Source organism: Poromitra crassiceps (assembly GCF_964638095.1).
Source record: "Poromitra crassiceps genome assembly, chromosome: 19".
Classification (NCBI taxonomy): domain Eukaryota; kingdom Metazoa; phylum Chordata; class Actinopteri; order Beryciformes; family Melamphaidae; genus Poromitra; species Poromitra crassiceps.
In genome coordinates, this window is record NC_139646.1 from 27,825,835 (window position 1) to 27,839,374 (window position 13,540).

General features: G+C 41.7%; 2 protein-coding genes across 2 annotated transcripts in view; both read right to left on the minus strand.

Annotated features, from left to right (window-relative positions):
* Positions 1-411: 411 nt before the first annotated feature.
* On the minus strand, positions 412-9,822 carry LOC310793763 (uncharacterized protein). The gene is made up of 4 exons (XM_083655650.1): positions 9,554-9,822; positions 4,342-4,619; positions 3,237-3,603; positions 412-2,355 (listed from the first exon to the last, which is right to left on the minus strand). The coding sequence occupies exons 2-4, from the start codon at positions 4,610-4,612 to the stop codon at positions 2,049-2,051; spliced, it is 945 nt and encodes a 314-aa protein (XP_083511776.1). The 5' UTR covers positions 4,613-4,619; positions 9,554-9,822; the 3' UTR covers positions 412-2,048.
* Positions 9,823-9,909: 87 nt separating this feature from the next.
* The window catches only part of hpgd (15-hydroxyprostaglandin dehydrogenase), a 31,035-nt gene continuing 27,404 nt past the window's right edge, over positions 9,910-13,540 (minus strand). Inside the window, exons 6-7 of the mRNA XM_083656001.1 lie at positions 13,136-13,299; positions 9,910-11,187 (exon numbers count right to left, since the gene is read on the minus strand). Coding sequence (XP_083512127.1) covers positions 11,064-11,187; positions 13,136-13,299 — 288 coding nt within the window. The 3' untranslated portion in view covers positions 9,910-11,063. The remainder of the gene's footprint in view (positions 11,188-13,135; positions 13,300-13,540) is intronic.

Genomic DNA, 13,540 nt, shown 5'->3' on the forward strand with positions numbered 1-13,540 from the left:
GGGTAAATACAGTGGGCCTGTTTCACAGCTGCCATTTTGTACCTAAAAGGCGGGGTAAATAGTGGGCCTGTTTCACAGCAGCCATTTTGTGTCTAAAAGGCGGGGTACATACAGGTGCAACCACCTCATTAATTAGGCCCCCAGCACTGGAACACCTAAATGGACTGGAATTTGGAAACCCCAATTAATGTTTGGTGCACCTGTGTTACTTCCTGTCTTTTAGACAGAACATGACTGCTGTGAAAAAGGCCTATCATTCAAATGTCTAATGCAAGGAACCAAGGGGATATTTCACATTGTCCCTTATGGGCAGAACAAATATGTAGATTAACTGCCGAAGAGTTAAGTAAGCAGGGAAAAACGTGGTTTAAGCCTTATATTCTTCCTTTGAAAATAATTGCGAGAGCATAATGAAGATATTTCAGTTTTTATTGTAATGTCAGTTCATCTGTAAAAACAAAGGCTCAAAATAATCAAAGTAGATGCACACTCATTGCTGCCATGCTAAAGTTGAATGAGACACTAACAGAGCCAACAAAGCTGCCTTCATCAGGGTTGATCTGCCAGCACACAGGTTTAACTGGACAGGCAATCAGTGTGACCTGACCAATCAGGGAAGAGTTACACTGGATTGGGTTAAATGGAAAATCACAATAAGATGTACAGTAAACATTTAAAATAAAATTCCATAGTACCACACATAAATCACAAGTCATGGTACGAACCACACTTTAGAAAATACACCTTGGAAAACATCACAACAAGAAATACAACATAATATATTGAAGAAATAGAAAAATAGTAGAAAAGTAGCAAAATAAGCGCATATATATCATGTGGATGTCTTAAAACAAAGACTGGCAACAATTTTCTATAAAATAAACAACTTAAAAAAACTTACTTAGGTGTCATGATGTTGCTGCCCTTCAATTTGTGGAGAAGAATATATATATATATATATATATATATATGCAGAATATCTTCAAAACATTCAACCTTTTTCAAAACCATGTGGTTAAAAACATGACCTGTCTTTTAACCCTCAACTTTGAGCTTGGTAAAAAGCGTCCTGATCACGTGACCTCACCTTCTGTTTCGCTACCTATCAGTTTGGACTTCCAGCCACTCACACGCAGCGATTTCAGTGGGCGGGAGTATACTTAACTTGACAGACAACTCCTTCAGCCAATCAGCGTTGGATCCAGTCAAATCCAAATCCACTCTGAAGAATGGCGAAAACGTTATGACTGTTACAGTACTAACTTGAATAAGGTTATGACTGTTAAAGTAGCCTACTACTACTACCACCTACTACTAACATTACTGCTTGTTGCTCGATCCCTGATTAAGGCCCAATTATACTCCGTTTCCATGCGAAATAACCATCACTGCCCAGTGCCCACATACTTCCATGTGTCTTTCACGTAATACATCCACTAGTGGGCAGTATAGAGTCAAATGTGTGTGTGGTACTGCGCCGTTTCATCCGTATCTGTAAGCTTTCAGAAAATGTGCAGAATTATGCATGAAATGAATCCAGATGGAAAGCTTCATCATCAGCTACATGCACTTCCTGGTTGGCCCAGTTACATTGTCATTTCAGGAAGTCGATGTGCGTGGTTGGAAGTCCCCGGGCGATACGTAGAGTGAAGCAGAATGTGACGTCACGTTACCAGGATGTTTTTTTTTACCAGGCTACTAAAATTCATGAACAACTTCTCCATTTTGCCCACACTGACCTCTACAGCAGTGGTTCTCAAATGGGGGTCCGTGGCACTTTGCGAAAAGTTTTCAGGAAAATAAAAATAAAACCCTTTTTTTGTTGCAAAAGCTTCATAGTTTCAAGGAAAATGTGTTGTGCTTTAAATCTAAAATGGTTCATGGATTACATTCTAATCTAACAAACCTATCAATTTAAAAAGTCAAGCACGTTACCGTGGAAACAATTAAGCTTAGCCCAAAATCACAAATCAGAATGAGGGGGTCCCCGGTATATTTTCTATCTTGTAAGGGGGTCCTTGGCTGAAAAACATTTCAGAACCTCGGCTCTACAGGACGGTGACATCACATAGATCCCCCGCTGTGCCGTCCTTCCCGCTGTGGACCAGCACTACCCCCTCGTTCTGCCTGTGGTTCAGTGGGTCCACGGAGGGGCTCGGGGGGGCACTCCTCTCCTCCTCCTCCTCCTCCTCCCTCTGCTCCTCCTCCTTCTGCTCCTCCTCTGCCCGGCTCTTGGCTCTCTCCTGCAGGTCGAAGCCCTCCATGCTGGAGTAGTCATCTGAGGAGTTGCTGTCGTCTTCCTCCTCTGCATTCCTCACAGCCTCGACGCTCTCTCCTCCCACCCCACCATCGCTCCTGTTCCAAGTAAAGGTTATTGTCATCGGTTATTATCAAAACCTAGGTGTGAAAAAAACATTTGTGTTTCAAAAATGTTACCTGTAACTGAAACTGTATTCGTATTGTGGGTTTACAAAACAAAGATTATAGCTAGAGAAAATCTTTCATTTTTGTCTTGTCAATTTATTTCATATATAAGCCTAGCAGTATTTTTGAGTCCTAAGTGATTATCATTATTATTATTATTATTATTATTATTATTATTATTATTATTATTATTATTATTATTATTTTAACAGGATGATGTTTTGTTGACTTTTTATAGTCTCTCTTTTACATTCTGTGAATGCGTCATATCCAGTCTGTACTTCACACCCACAGAGCCTGGTCAAAGGAAGTTGGGGGGAAAAACGCTTCAGACCGGAGGAAGTTCGAACCAAAGCAGGTGATCGAGAAACACGATCAGCGGATGTCCCGCCCTTTTTTTTGTAGGTGGGACATCCACTCGTATTTCTCCAATCACCTTTAGGTGGGCGGAGCCATCCCCATATCATCCAATCACCTTTAGGTGGGCGGAGCCATCCGGGCCATCCCCATATCATCGCTCGTTATCTTACCTGACTTTCTCTTTCCGTTTCGACCAACCTTTCCCAGCTTGATACAGACGTGTAGCCGGAAGCATTTGAAAATTGTGAGAGCCGACACGTGTGTTTTAAGAGACTACGTTTTTACGACGCGCTCGTGAAACAAATACAAACTAAACTAAAACATTTTCAAAAGATGAAAACTAAACTAAACTAGCAAACCTGTTTTAAAACAAATTCAAACTAAACCGAAATAGAAAACAAAAAGTCAAAGTCAAAATAAAAAACGAAGGGAAAATGTGAAACTATAATAACCTTGAACCGTTCCCTCCTTCCTCCACATCTTCCCGTGGTCCCTCCTCTTCCTCTTCCTCCTCCCCTCCTCTCTTGCCCCTGGGCCAGAGGCGGAGCCCCATGCGGTCCTCCAGGTGTCCGATCCGGGCCCTCAGCCCCTCCCTCACGCCCAGCAGCAGCCTGGGCACGGAGCTGTCCGGGTCGGACCGCCGCTCCCTGGTCACATAGTGATGGACGCAGCCCACCATTATGGCCACCAGGATGATGATGAGCAGAATGGTCAAAAGTATTGTTCTGGTAGTGCTGCCTCGTGCTGCGGGGGTGGAGAGCGGCGGTGGAGAGCTCCTGTGCTTGGTGGTTGGTGAAGGGGAAGCAGACGGGCGGGTATCTGGGGATGACAGGAGGACAGGTTTAACGCATTATTTACATGAGTAAACAAGCGCAAATACTATGAAGCCCACGGCGCGGTGGTTTTGGCCATTCAGCCTTATGGCACTTTAGGCAATGTTTTAGGGGTACCTCAACAACACGGCTAATAGTTTAGCCCTTGAACCCCGACTCTCTAGGACTTTACGGGCCCCTATCCCCTCTTGCCCCGCCCCCTTCACTAGCGAGGGAGTGTCCTGACTTTACTCCTGCAGCCGCCATGGGATTTTTATTTTTTTAGAAAGATACTTTTCATAGCCTAACTTGTAAAAACGTTTCGAGCTCGTAATCTAGTGACATGTTATGCAGTCTTTCCTGTTTCTAAATATATCTGTACCGTTTGGTTTGAACAAGTAAAACTATTTTTATAAGCATTTTACGAAATGTCTATGGGAAAATAAATGGCGGATGAAAATCTCTGGTACAGTGCTGAAGCAGGAAGTAGGCGGTCACTTTGCCTCTCTATAGGAATGAATTTGTGAATTAAATTTGAAGAAGTTGCTAAATGAAGATGGTAAATAATTACTTTGCACTGCCCCGCACACCCTAAAAAACGATTAAAATGGAAAAGTAACTTGTACTTTGAGTAATTTATTAACCAGGCACTTTTTTGTACTTTTTATGTTAACTTTTACTTGAGTAGGTTTCTCAGATGGTAATTTTCACTTTTGAGTATTCAAAGTACTAATTGTAGTTTTACTTGAATCTAGATTGACACCACTGGAGGACGAGGATGGAGATGATGGTGACACGGGGGTGGTTTCATTTTGCTCGGGGACGGTGGTTGTGGCTTCTTTAGATGTTGGTGAAGTGATTGTCTCGTTGGTAGTGGAGGGAGATGAAGTGGTAAGGCTGGTGATCTCGGTGGTGTAAGAGGAATGCTGGCTGCTGCGTGTTCCGTTCTTTGCAGATGCAAGAGTCAGGAAAATCAGCCCGAGTATAGTCAGAGGTAGCAAGGCCTCGGTCCTCATAGTGACTCTGCAGGAGATAGGAAAAAAGAGACAACATGCTAATTAGAATCCAAACAACATTCAATCAACAAGCATAATAAATAGCAGCTGTTATTAGCAACTGGAGAAGAGAGGAGGAAGTGGAGGTGATCATATTCAGTCTGTGGCAACAATTGGCTATAGCGCCTCACAACTACAACTGCAGTTGTAGTCCGGATCCAGACCTTGGTCCACTCTGGAGTTTGACATATAAATAAAGTCATGTGATCACATGGAAGTGTGACCTAACCCATTTGTTTCAAACCTTTTGGCTTCAGTTCAGTTCCCCCTTTACCCGACTACAACATTTAGCATTATGCAACATTTTGCAGATTTGAATATAACATTACAAAATAAGAAATCGAGTGAAAGAGCTGCAATTAGTACCTCCTGAGCAGATTTCTTTTATTCTTACATTTTTCCATTTCCCCTTTCTCTCAAGTACCTCCTGTAGTACCTCCGCGTACCCCTATGGGTACATGTACCCCAGTTTGGGAACCCTTGACCCTTGACCCCTGACCCTTGGCCGCCAGAGAGCACATTGATGTCACTCAAAGGCTCTCTATGGCCTTTGTTCTCTCTTTAGCTAAACCAAGCAAACCTTTGTCATGATTTGTGAGGCCTTTTAGGTCAGCTGGTTATTTGTGAGGCCTTTTAGGTCAGCTGGTTATTTGTGAGGCCTTTTAGGTCAGCTGGTTATTTGTGAGACCTTTTAGGTCAGCTGGTTATTTGTGAGGCCTTTTAGGTCAGCTGGTTATTTGTGAGGCCTTTTAGGTCAGCTGGTTATTTGTGAGGCCTTTTAGGTCAGCTGGTTATTTGTGAGGCCTTTTAGGTCAGCTGGTTATTTGTGAGGCCTTTTAGGTCAGCTGGTTATTTGTGAGGCCTTTATGTCAGCTGGTGGGTGTCAAAGAAACTAAAGCAAACATGTACAGGTTGTAAATGAGTCACAGAGCTCTCTCAGGATACTGATGAGGTGATAGAATAGCCACTGTGCAGAGCCTCTTGTTAAATAGTGCACTAAGAATAGAATAGAATAGAAATGTTTCTCTATTGCCAAAGCCACATCGTTGATGGTTCATTTTATAGCTTTTTCAATATACAAATTGGTGTGCCACAAGCATCCATTTTGGGGCCTATTTTATTTACAATTTATATCAATCATTTCTGTTGCAATGTTATAATAATAATAATAATAATAATGATTGGATTTATATAGCGCCTTTCCAAGTGCTCAAAGCGCTTCACAGAATCATTATTCGTTCACACCATTCGTACCGGTGGTTCGAAAGCGTGGCAGCCACACATCGCCGCTCAACGGCCCCTCCAGGCAAGGAGGGTTAAGTGTCTTGCCCAAGGACACAACGACAGCAACTGGGAGGGAGCGGGGATCGAACCGCCAACCCTTGCATCATTGGCCGACCCGCTCTACCTCCTGAGCTAAAGCCGTCCCTGTTGTTATGTGTAATGTTGTTAATACAAAATTTCATTGTCATGCGGACGACACCATTATCTACAGTTCTGCCTCATCTTTAACGAGTGCAATCAAGGAACTGCATTGTGCTTTTAATGTTGTTCGGAGGAATCTTTTTGAATTGAGACTAAATGCTGACAAGAGCAAAATGATGTGCTTCTCAAGGTCTAAGAAGACAGCTGACGATGGCACCTATCAAATTGTTACTTTAGAAAACAAAGTGATTGAACAAGTCTCAACTTACAAATACTGTAGGCCTACCTGCTGGCCTTTTTCCTAGAAGACAATGTGTCTTTTAAACATCATATCGAGTAAAAGCTCAGGGTGAAGTTGGGTTTCTTCTATAGAAACAAATGTTTTTCTTTTAGTGCATGAAAAAAAAAATCCAATCGACGTTTTTATCAGCAATTGATTACGGTGATATTTTATATATGCATGCAAATTCATCCTCCTTGAAAATGTTAGATTCAGTGTACCATGCTGCATTGTGATTTGTCTCTGAATCATCATTGCAGTTTGTATAATAAAGTTGATCTGTCGTCTTATACAACCGCAGAATGGAACAGTGCTCTATTTTTCTTTATAAGACCATGCTACATGAATATTTGTGTTCCTTATTGACTCCTAAAGCGAACAGTAGCTGCAACCTTCGGTCTTGCAGACAAATGACGTATATCATTCCTCGAACCCGCACGGTCTTTGGTGAAAGTGCTTTTGAATGTTTTTGCTCCAGTCACATTCAACTAGAAGATTTTAAAAACATGATTAAGGACTATTTGACACTGAATACACACATGCGTTTCTTGAACACTGCTAATTGTCTGGTGTCATTTGTTGTCTTGTGTCTCTTCTTCTATGTGGAACTTTTTTTTAATGCTTATATGAAACTTGTTATTGCTGCTTTCTTGGCCAGGACTCCCTTGTAAAAGAGATTCTGAATCTCAATGGGAATATTCCTGGTTAAATAAAGGTGAATGAAAATGAAAAAATATTTCAGTGACATAATTTTCTAATAGATGGCTTATTGATGTACTATTGTATTTGACGTGTTGTTTGCCAGCTCAGTTATACTGCACATGTGTGTAAATGACGTCATTTTATCTAGTCAAAAAATAGCACTGAAATGCAACAAGGAGCAGAAAGGAGGTAACAGTGCCACACACAGACCCATGCATGAACAGAAAGGAGGTAACAGTGCCACACACAGACCCATGCATGCACAGACACAATTGAACAGGAAGCGGTTGTTTCTATGTGCTCTGTGTCAAACAGGAAGTGTGCAGATCTTGTGGCGTAGCACCATAGCATCATAGCACCACAGCACACATAGTTACCCTCCACTTTGCAGCAGCAACCTGCTGCAACTCCTCCGCAAAGTGCTGCACCTGCCAGTAACCATGGTAGCTACTTGTTTCACTAAGGAAACCAGAATTTAAATGACAAGGGCCTCTCTCTCTCCCGCTTTAACTTATTGTTTAATAGAGGGTTTACAGTGATTTGACAGCAGCTAAGGGCTGTTCTAATGTAAGCTAAGGGCTGTTCTAATGTAAGCTAAGGGCAGCTAAGGGCTGTTCTAATGTAAGCTAAGGGCAGCTAAGGGCTGTTCTAATGTAAGCTAAGGGCAGCTAAGGGCTGTTCTAATGTAAGCTAAGGGCAGCTAAGGGCTGTTCTAATGTAAGCTAAGGGCAGTTCTAATGTAAGCTAAGGGCAGCTAATGGCTGTTCTAATGTAAGCTAAGGGCAGCTAAGGGCTGTTTTAATGTAAGCTAAGGGCAGCTAAGGGCTGTTCTAATGTAAGCTAAGGGCAGCTAAGGGCTGTTCTAATGTAAGCTAAGGGCAGCTAAGGGCTGTTCTAATGTAAGCTAAGGGCAGCTAAGGGCTGTTCTAATGTAGGCTAAGGGCAGCTAAGGGCTGTTCTAATGTAAGCTAAGGGCAGCTAAGGGCTGTTCTAATGTAAGCTAACGGCAGCTAAGGGCTGTTCTAATGTAAGCTAAGGGCAGCTAAGGGCTGTTCTAATGTAAGCTAAGGGCAGCTAAGGGCTGTTCTAATGTAGGCTAAGGGCAGCTAAGGGCTGTTCTAATGTAAGCTAAGGGCTGTTCTAATGTAAGCTAAGGGCGGTTCTAATGTAAGCTAAGGGCGGTTCTAAGCCTGCATGCCACTTTCTCACTCTTAGCTGTTGTAAAATCACTGTAACTGACAGCTTCATGGGCGTATTGCTTTTTAAAAACGGTTCCTACATGTTGCTCACCTGGTAAGTTTGGAGCAACAAAAAAACATGCACCATTGATAACAAATAATTGTTCTTCTGCATAGCTTAGCTGCAAGGATAGCCGCGTTATTGCTGAGATATCATATCAACAACCAGATGACAGATTTGAAAGCTGATGCCCTTACTGTGTAAGGAACATGGGACAGGTTTTGGTATCAGATTTCAATATTTATACTGACATTTAGCCTCACACGCATGCACGCACGCACGCGCACACACACACACACACACACACACACACGCACGCACGCGCACACACACACGGCCTTGGCCAAAGTAGAGCCTCTGAAATGTGTTTGACTTCATTCTCCACACATATCATCAAAATCATGATATCAAAATCACTGTCATTTGGTTCCGGATCAGATTTCTCAATCAAAGAAATCATCAAGTAAAGGCTCTAAGATGTCTTTGGTATGAGAAAAGAGTAAGACTTTGGTACATTGTGCAGGTGAGGTAAAAACCCTGACAAGGTTATAAAGGTATCTTACCTAAATAAACAATACAACAATGATGAAACAAACGAAAATGTTTTATAAAATAAGCACTAGTAAAAATAAAAGACATTCTACATGAAAAGAAATAAAAATATAAGGTGAAATGTGGTGTGTGTGTGTGGGGAGGGGTTGCCCAACTGCCCATCAATGCCCCTATCATTATTATGTGTATACACCTGGTATATGATTTTGCCCTATTGCACACAGTTAAAATCAAGAAGCCTCGACCTGACTTTAACTGTTTTCCAATAATCACTAGGCCCACACATGTGCTAGTGTGAATGGAAGATATGGTGAGGTTAGGTTCATAGTGTCATCTATCAATATACAATATACCTTTATTTACCAATACCAATAAAAAAATAAGTTATTTTCAATGAACCACTGGGATATCTGAAGTTTAGCAGTCAGCGAGTCACTGAGGCTGAGGTCACTCACATGGGGAGGAGAATGGAGAGAAATAAAGAAAAGAGAAGTAAGTTCTGGATGAGTGGGAGGGCTGAGCTTTGTGGGGGGGAGGGTCAAACAAGTGGACCAGAGAGGGTAAAGGAGGAGAGAGACCTACAAGAAGTGATCAAAAAGACTTTGAGAGGCAGATGAAAGAGAGCATGAAACCTCTGCTTTGATCATGTCTGTCTAAACATCAAGTATGAGAACATGTTTAAAGAAAGCTAATCGTTTACTCACCTGTTGAGCTGATCGATGAGCAGATGAAGTTCTACGAGGTGAAGTGAGGTGGATGAAGACAAAGGAGAGAGTGAGAGAGTGTGTTTGCGTGAAGAAGTCGGCCTCAGCAGGATGTGTGTTGGAGGAGAGGAGATGGAGGTGGGTGGGGGAAACCGAGATTGTGAAACGGTTTCTGCATCTTCACGTAGTGTTCAGATAACAAGAGAGAACGTCCAAAAGAAGGGATCAGTCCCACATTTCAGAAAACTCTTTCTTTTTCATATTGGTTTGCCAAAGGTCATTATCCTGACCGGACCATGTACAGTACTCTTCTATGACATAGACTTGCAGTAAAGTTAAGATGACAACTTATTTTTATGTATTTATTTATTCATGTACTATTTACCTATTTATTTATTTATTTATTTATTTGCACATATTAAAAACAAAATACAGAAACAAAGAAAGGGAAACAACAACAAAAAGCCATGTGCCAGTAGAGACAGGCTTATTCGGGGTCTCTACCTCAGAAATTAGAAGCAATATTCACAATAAAAACAAAGCACACAATATAAACAAAGACAAGAGAAACAAACAAGCAAACAATAAATAAGAAAAGCAACAGTAAAAACAAGAAAAGAACAAAGAAAGGGGGGGGCAGCGACCAAAGTGTGTAAGTAGACGGTTGGACAAGTAAAAACAGTAAAACAGTCAAAAGGGCAGTGTGAGGTGTATGTGTGATGTGTGGGCTATGTGTGTAGCATTGTTTTACTTCTAATAATTATACCATCTGACAGGAAGATCATACTATTCCTGATAACATGTCTACAATCAGCCAGGCCCAGTATTCCAGGATAGCTACAATCAGGCCCAGATTTCACGAAGAGAATTATTAATTTCCATGTTATGAGAGCATGAATGCAAACATTTTGGGGGGTAGTATTCAAGTGTTATTTTGTTTCAGGTTTATATGATCAGGCTTTGTTCAGATGTCATTTTGATAGTCCCTCCCCCCCCACCAAAAAAAAAATCTAATGTTCCACTGGTACAGTTTCAATATCAAATCCATCAAAATGCCAAAATGCCTGTTATTCTAAACTGCTTTCTGCAGGGTTCCCACGGCCATGGAAAACCTGGAAAAGTCATGGAAATCCAAAATCTCATTTTCCAGGCCTGGAAAAGTACCGGAATTAGTAGAATAATTGAAAGTTTTGGAAAAGTCATGGAATTTTGTTGTGTGTTAATCTTCCGTAACATAACATAACATAACATAACATAACATAACATAACATAACATAACATAACAGCAGCAAATTTATTTTCTGGAGCTGGATTTTAGTGCTTCTATTTCTTATAAATATTTTTCGAATCCTATAGTGTGTTCTATTTGTAATAATTGTGTATTGATTCAGAGTCACCGCCTCACATTACATGGACATTATATTATGGATCCTTGAAAAGTTTTTAAATGTATCCATGAAAATGTGTGGGAACCGTGTTTCTGGTGTGTTAGAGTCCACTCTGTCATGACTCAGGCAGACAGAGGTTCATACGTGTGGAAGTGGATTCCCTTGGAGCAGGTGATCTTCATCACTGCTCCATTCAGACTGGTGTCCATTATCAACCTCATCATCCCCTCAGCAATCAGCGATGGCCTGGAGAGGAGAGAGACCAGGGTGGAGGTGGGACCAAACGGAGAGGAGATGATTCAATTTAACAGCATGAACGTTTCTTCAGAGAGGAGGAGAAGCCTTCTCACTCACTCACTCACTCACTCACTAATAAACTAACGGCACCACAACACACACTGTTGCATTTTTAGGATGGGAGTTTATACAGGAAATACAATGCATTGCTAACAGAGTGTCACAGGAATGAGTTCTAAAAGCCGGAAAGGGCTCCCTCGTGTGGAAGTCAAGGGGATTTGTGAAATCAGCTCTGTGGTTAACAAAAGTTGATCATACTTAGACCTTGTGTTCAGTAAGATCATCTTCACAAATGAACACTACTTTTATGATTTTGGCGACCACATAAGTTTTCACAAAAAGGCTGCATTTTATTATTATATATAAAATATTATTATATTATTGCATGTTATGCTGCTAGCATCCTGGACTTCAGGCTTAAAAATGATCGTTTTCACCCCCAGCAGTTTGAGCCATGGAGGGTACACAGAATGTGTACAGCACAAGCAGCGCTCTCCCCCTCTCTTTCCTGTAATGGCAGAATTATGAAGAGGAGAGTAAACTGCTTCATATCCCTCTCCGCTGACATATAGGTATGTTTAGCTTAGCTATTAGCACCGCCTCTAGCAAGTTGGTATGTTTAGCTTAGCTATTAGCACCACCTCCAGCAAGTTGGTATGTTTAGCTTAGCTATTAGCACCACCTCCAGCAAGTTGGTATGTTTAGCTTAGCTATTAGCACCACCTCCAGCAAGTTGGTATGTTTAGCTTAGCTATTAGCACCGCCTCCAGCAAGTTGGTATGTTTAGCTTAGCTATTAGCACCGCCTCCAGCAAGTTGGTATGTTTAGCTTAGCTATTAGCACCGCCTCCAGCAAGTTGGTATGTTTAGCTTAGCTATTAGCACCACCTCCAGCAAGTTGGTATGTTTAGCTTAGCTATTAGCACCACCTCCAGCAAGTTGGTATGTTTAGCTTAGCTATTAGCACCGCCTCCAGCAAGTTGGTATGTTTAGCTTAGCTATTAGCACCACCTCCAGCAAGTTGGTATGTTTAGCTTAGCTATTAGCACCACCTCCAGCAAGTTGGTATGTTTAGCTTAGCTATTAGCACCACCTCCAGCAAGTTGGTATGTTTAGCTTAGCTATTAGCACCGCCTCCAGCAAGTTGGTATGTTTAGCTTAGCTATTAGCACCACCTCCAGCAAGTTGGTATGTTTAGCTTAGCTATTAGCACCACCTCCAGCAAGTTGGTATGTTTAGCTTAGCTATTAGCACCGCCTCCAGCAAGTTGGTATGTTTAGCTTAGCTATTAGCACCACCTCCAGCAAGTTGGTATGTTTAGCTTAGCTATTAGCACCGCCTCCAGCAAGTTGGTATGTTTAGCTTAGCTATTAGCACCACCTCCAGCAAGTTGGTATGTTTAGCTTAGCTATTAGCACCGCCTCCAGCAAGTTGGTATGTTTAGCTTAGCTATTAGCACCGCCTCCAGCAAGTTGGCTACTCAGAGGCATTAAACGATCCAAACTGCTTCCGTTTTTACATCACAGAGGTCAGACCTGACATTTTTTTTGTCAACATTTTTGTGTCTTTTTCCTCATCAATTCTGCCTGAAAATGAGTGAGTACCTTCTAATTCTATTGTTATTATAAAAAGCTATGTATATGGCAATGCATATATTTAGCAGTTATTGTGGATAGATTAATTTGATATCCTATAGTGTTTCCCAAACGCTTTTTTGTGATGCCTCTGTGTGTGTATGTGTATGTATATGTGTGTGTGTGTGTGTGTGTGTGTTTGTGTTTGTTGTGTGTGTGTGTGTGTGTGTATATGTGTGTGTGTGTGTGTGTGTGTGTGTGTATGTGTGTGTGTGTGTATGTGTGTGTGTGTGTGTGTGTGTGTGTGTGTGTGTTTGAACTCACTTCAAGACTCCAAACTTGTTCATGCTGCGTTTGAACTCATCTTTGAACTTGACAAACTTGCCCATGTTGTCCTCGTGTTCCACTGAGTGCAGCAGAGGCGTGTCCACGAAGGCTGGACACAGAGCATTGATACGAACGCCATACTCCCCCTGAGAGGCTGCATCCTAGAGCATGCACGCACACGCACACGCACACACACACACACACACACACACACACACACACACACACACACACACACACACACACACACACACACAGTACCTTGACAACTTGACAACTTTAAGTGTCTAAAGTACTGTCCTTGTCAGTTGTCACATTATATGAACTGTTATGTAATTTAAAATGTTTAACAAATATTGACAAAGCGAAAAATGAGCTGCTTAGAGTTTAAAGGTAAATAAA